General features: G+C 36.2%; 1 protein-coding gene across 1 annotated transcript; it reads left to right on the top strand.

Annotated features, from left to right (window-relative positions):
• The first annotated feature begins 1,647 nt into the window (after positions 1–1,647).
• Positions 1,648–4,093, top strand: LOC135152246 (uncharacterized). Its single transcript, XM_064092098.1, has 6 exons — positions 1,648–2,018; positions 2,390–2,558; positions 2,796–2,924; positions 3,072–3,157; positions 3,422–3,599; positions 3,710–4,093. The coding sequence occupies exons 1-6, from the start codon at positions 1,648–1,650 to the stop codon at positions 4,091–4,093; spliced, it is 1,317 nt and encodes a 438-aa protein (XP_063948168.1).
• The last annotated feature ends 2,047 nt before the right edge of the window (positions 4,094–6,140 follow it).

Below are 6,140 nucleotides of genomic sequence, written 5' to 3'. Positions count from 1 at the left end.
AAATAGATTATATATATTCACTTCTAATATAATTATATTAGTTGTATATTTTATTTAGTAAATTGATTCACTCTTGACTTAATTTATTAAATGAATATATTCAACTAGTTTAATTAAGTGGATTATATTCTATTTATTATTTAGTAAAGAAATCACTTTAAAGCACTTCAACATTAGTTAGGCAAAGAAATGCTTTGTCTAGCTCCTTTAAAGACACTCCAAGACATTGAAAAGCTTTGTCCTACCTTGTTCATAAAGCACATGGTCAAGACAACTCCTTTCTTTGTAAACGACAAGCTAGCACACTTAAAGCGAAGTCAACCATGCCTTTTTCCATGCTTTAATCAAGTACTACAAGGACTTGGCTTGTCTTTCCACATGCCTCCATGCTTTAATCATTAAGTACAGAGACATGGAATGTCTTTCTTGCTTTTGATGACATTAAAAGCAATCTTCCTTGTCATTATAATCGATGGCATGCTTTCTTGGAAGGTGACAAGTTGCCATGTGTTAGTTTGCTTTGTCTTTCCTTTCTTTACTTTGTCATGACTAGCATAAAGTAGTCATACTTTGCTTTATTATGTCTTACCTTGTCTTGTTTTGTCATGGGTGGCAAAGCTATTAGTTTGTCCTAGCTTGCTATACTTTGTCATGTCTTGCTTTAGTTGTCAAAACCTTTAGTTGTCTTGTTAGTTCAAATGGTTTTGCCTATAAATATGACCACCATTCTTCATTCCAAGGTGTTCACTCACTTTGACAAACACAAGCATTTGTAAAAGCCTTCAAGTTTTGCTAAAACTTGCTATTGTTACATCCACAGTTTTACTGTGCTTTGTTACCGGTTGTTTTAATCACTAATCTAGAATATACCATGTCGAATTTATTCTACGAACATTAGTGGACATTAAAACTGAACCAATTTAATTATATAACGACTTCAAACATTGTTATATTAATTAATTTAAATCTGATTAAAAAATTATATTCCAATCAGATTTACTTCCGCGATTATTTTGTGACGATTGTATTCAACCCCCCCTTCTACAATCGCTTCCGGACCTAACAATTGTCATCAGAGCGGTTAATACGAATATACCATGTTAGATCCTATACACACTCTGAAATGTCCAAATAATATTCTATTCGAATTAATTTTATTCCAAAAATTAATTTTAATTTAATATTATTTTTCTTTCAATTTCTATATCTCATCCAATCACTATACACTTTAAAATCTTCAAAATGAGTACACAAAAGATTAGTAGCATTAAAATCCCACCGTTCAGCAAAGAACACTTTGGCTTATGGAAGAGACGCATGTTATTATTCCTTCGAACTGCCAATAGAAATTATATTGGGATATTGAACAAGGGTGTAACTACTCCGACGAATGTCATATTATCACACGAAGTAGATGGTGTGGTAATTCCTCATAAAACTGTTCCAAAAGGACTCTCTGAGTATACTGGTGAAGAAAATGAGCTAATGAATTTAGATGATGCTCTTCAACTAATATTGGTTGAATCTCTAGACCCTGTCATGTACAATGCTGTTGTGAACTGTACAAATGTAAAGCAAATCTGGGATACATTAGAGATCATAAACGAAGGCTCAGAAGAAGTTACGGTAAACAAGAAAGAAATACTGATGGCTCAGTATGAACAGTTTGGTTCCAATCCCGGAGAAGGGATTTCAGAAGTGTTTATCAAATATAATAATTTGATCAATAATTTGAATCTGAATGGGAAATACTATGACAACAAAGAAAAGAATCTGAAGTTTCTCTTAACACTTCCTGAACATCTGGAACATAGAATCACTGCAATCAGGGAAAGTAGAGATCTGCATGAGATATCTCTGGAGAAACCCTACGGGGTTTTAAAAACGTATGAACTTGAACAAGTTCAGACTAAGCAGAGATATGGCTGGGGTAAAACACTTTGGAACTCGAGAGCTTTAATTGTTGAAACACCTCAACTGGAAGAAAAGAAGGATGTTAATGTTCTAAAACCATTCAAGTATTTGTTGTGCATGAGATGGGTCAGAATGTTTCTTCTAGTGGTGATGATAAGTTCTACACAATGGAAGAGTTGGAACAATTAGAAGATCAATCTCTATCACTGTTTGCCAAGAAGTTTGGAAACATGAGATTCAGGAAGAACCCTTCTTACAAATACAAACCCTTTGCTAACAAGTTTCAAAAGGAAGGTTCTTCATCTTCTTCCAACAAAGGAGGATACAAGACTGGAATGGTTGATCGAAGTAGCTAGATTTATATGTTTCAACTGTGGTGAACCTGGACACTTTGCAACTGAGTGCAAAAAACCCAAGGTTCAAGGAAAGAGAAAAGATTCCTATGATGAGCTGAAGCAGAAGTATGATGCCTTAGTGAAAAAGCATCAGGGTACTTCTGGAAGTCAAAGCTTCAAGAACAAATCATATCTAGCAGAAGGAAAAAGCCGGGATATACAGATAGTGATGAAGAAGAGCAGCTTGGAAATGTTGCTTTCATGGTTAGATCTGGATCATCTTCACCTCCTCATGCTGGAAGCTCTCTGGTAGATCCTACATGCCCTAAACTTTTTATGTAATTGGGATTAGATAGAGATGATGCTATTAAAAAGTTGAAAGCTGCCATTCTTAAGAATAATGCTTTAGTCCTAGAAATTCATGATTATAAAATGAATGAGATGAAAGTATTAAAGCCTAAAATTGAAAAACTGACTATAGATTTAGAATATCAATTTGCTAAAGTCAGAGTTTTAGAAAAGAGTGAAAATGCTTTAAAATTTCAGGTAGAAGAAGAAAGAATTAGGTGTAAAGCCTTTAAGGATGCCTCCACTTTAGTCAAAGAGATAAATGATCAACAGGAGATTAACAGAACTGTTGGAATAGGTTATGACTATAACAAATCTGTAGGCAAGGCTAGTAACATTACTCCTTTTAAGAAGAGTGCTGAGGAAAGAGGGATACCTTTTGTTTTGAAAGATTCCCCTCAACCATTGTTAAAATCCTCAGAAGCTGAACCCCTGTTAGAGACACCTATTGCCATTAACTATGAACTCAAACAGAAAGATCTTAAACTGAAAGAGAGTGATGAAAAGAGAGATGAGATCCTGACATCACTGAAACCAATAAAAATGAAAGACAATGTTAGGTTGCCTAATGCTGGTTTAGGTGTAAACTCAGAAAGAACAAAATTCAACAAGCCTAATAATTTTGTGAATAGTAAGAACATAGACAATAGATGCCATTCTACTGAGAACTTTAAATCTGTCAACCAAGTTAGAGTAGAATCTATTGATGTTCCTACTGTTATGAATGATATTCCTGTTGCCCATGTTTTTTATGCATGTCATAAATATTGTGGTGTTGATAACTGTATGCTTTGTGCTTTCAATACTATGTCTACTTATTTTAGAAATTTGCATGCTAAAAATGAAAACACATCCCCAAGACAACACACAAACTGCAAGCATGCTAGGACAAAGACTGCTAGTCCTCCTCGTGTTAGGAAGGAGACTTATGTTTCAAAGCCTAAAACGAAAGTTTACAAGGCTGTTGTTAAGGAAGTAAGTTCAGTCAAGTCAGAATCGAATGTTAGTCCAAAAGGCTCTGTTGTCTTATCAGATAGAAATCAATTCTTTAAGTATGCTGGACCCAATCAAGTGTGGGTCCCAAAGGTTGTTTAATCAGTTGTCTTGTGTAGGGTTCCAGAGGAATTGTACGAGTTGTTTGGGTGCTTGACAGTGGAGCGTCAAGGCACATGACTGGCATTAATTCTCTGCTGACAGAAGTAAGAAAGGCAACTGGCCCTTCAGTTACTTTTGCTGACAATAGCAAAGGTCGAACTATAGGATATGGCAATTACAAAGTTGGAAAGATCATCATAGAAGAGATTGCTATAGTTGAAGGACTTAAACATAATCTCCTCAGTATCAGTCAGTTCTGTGACAAGGGATACTCTGTTCATTTTGAAAAGGAGACATGTAAAATCAAACATATCAAGAATGAACGTCCTTCACTATTTGGCATAAGGAAAGGTAACATATACATAGATGACTTATCTTCCGGACCAGGAAATGCAATATAGTGTTTTTATGCAAAGGCACCTACTGAAGATAGTTGGTTATGACATAAGAAGCTCTCACATCTCAACTTTAAAACTATGAACTCTCTGATCAAGAGAGATCTAGTGAGAGGCTTACCTTCCCTGGAATTTACAACTAATGATCTCTGTGAAGCTTGTCAGAAAGGAAAAGCAAAGAGAGCATCTCACAAAAGCAAGACTGTCAATAGCATCACTGATCCATTGCAGCTATTGCATATGGATTTGTTTGGCCCAGTGAATGTTATGTCAATTGATGGAGGAAGATTTGCTTTGGTTATTGTGGATGACTTCTCTAAATTTACTTGGGTTTACTTCCTATCTTCCAAGGATGAAACTCCCCTGACAGTAATTGATCATATCAAGAAAGTTGAATTAGAAAAGGGTGATCCTGTGAAAGCTATAAGATCAAAAAATGGTACTGAGTTCAAGGACCAAACTTTAGTCAACTATTACTCTGAAAAAGGAATTGACAGACAGTACTCAGCACCAAGGACTCCTCAACAGAATGGAGTCGTTGAAAGAAAGAATCGTACATTGATTGAAGCTGCAAGGACAATGATTGCTGAAGCAAAGCTTCCTTTGTACTTTTGGGCTGAAGCTGTGAGCACTGCCTGTTACACCCAGAATCGAAATTTGATCAATAAGGATCACATGAAAACTCCATTTCAGCTGTTTAACAACAAGAAACCATATGTCAAACATCTTCATGTCTTTGGAGCTAAATGATATGTTCTCAAGGATGGAGAAGTGCATTTGAACAAGTTTGAACCAAAGGCATCTGAAGCCATTTTTGTTGGGTACACTAATACAGCTTATAAAGTTTTTGTGATTGACACTCTGTTAGTGAAAGTTAGTGTCAATGTAACATTTGATGACACTAAGCTCCCATGTCTACAATCTGCTGATCCATCAGAGTCTCTGAAGTTTGACAACTATCCAGATTCTGATTCAGATGATGATATGCCACCTGAGGTTGCAACAGGAGATGGCAACAATGATGGTGATGATCCTGGGAATGGTGGAGGAAATGGTGGAAACACTGGAGATTCCACTAATGCTAGTGGTGGATCATCAAGTCATCCTGGCAGCAACTCAGGGGGAGCTGATGGATCAACTAGTCACACATTTCAGCATAATGACAATAATACTGAATCATCAAGATCACATCTTCCAAGGGAAAGGATATGGAGCAAAGATCATCCTTTTGATTTAATTATTGGTGATCCTAATGTTGGTGTAAAGAGTAGAAGTGCTACGTCTAACAAATGTTTATTTTCTGGTTTTCTATCTCAATTAGAACCAAATAAAATAGATCAAGCACTTGATGATCCTGATTGGGTTCTTTCCATGCAAGAAGAACTCAATCAATTTGAGAGACAAGAAGTCTGGGTCCTGGTTCCAAGGCCTAAGGGTAAATCTATAAATGGAACTAGATGGGTCTACCGGAACAAGTTAGATGGTGATGGCATCGTTGTGAGAAACAAAGCCAGACTGGTCGCAAAAGGTTATTCCCAAGAAGAAGGAATTGACTAAGATGAAACCTATGCTCCAGTTGCTCATCTTGAAGCCATCAGAATATTTCTTGCATTTGCTGCACACTCCAACTTCAAGGTTTATCAAATGGATGTGAAAAGTGCATTTCTGAATGGAAAGCTTGAAGAAGAAGTATATCTTGAACAGCCTCCTGGCTTTGAAAATCCAGAATTTGCTAACTTTGTCTACTTCTTATTCAAAGCTGTCTATGGCCTTAAGCAATCACCAAGGACCTGGTGACACCCTCTCTGAGTTTTTAATTGAAAACAATTTCACTAGAGGTGTCATAGACAAAACTCTCTTTTACAAATTGCATGATACTCCCTCCGTCCCACCCATTTCTTTACACTTTCTTTTTTGGGGTGTCTCACCCAATTCTTTACATTTCAAAACTTCCCAAAAATAGTCAATGGATCCCACCACTTCTCCACTTTTCTTTCCTTTTCACACTACTTTTACTCCACTATCTTCTTTTTATACATTAAAAATCAATGGG

The sequence above is a fragment of the Daucus carota genome, chromosome 4 (assembly GCF_001625215.2).
Source record: "Daucus carota subsp. sativus chromosome 4, DH1 v3.0, whole genome shotgun sequence".
Taxonomy (NCBI): domain Eukaryota; kingdom Viridiplantae; phylum Streptophyta; class Magnoliopsida; order Apiales; family Apiaceae; genus Daucus; species Daucus carota.
The sequence above is the reverse complement of the archived record's forward strand: the minus strand, read 5'-3'. Positions and strand labels throughout refer to the sequence as shown.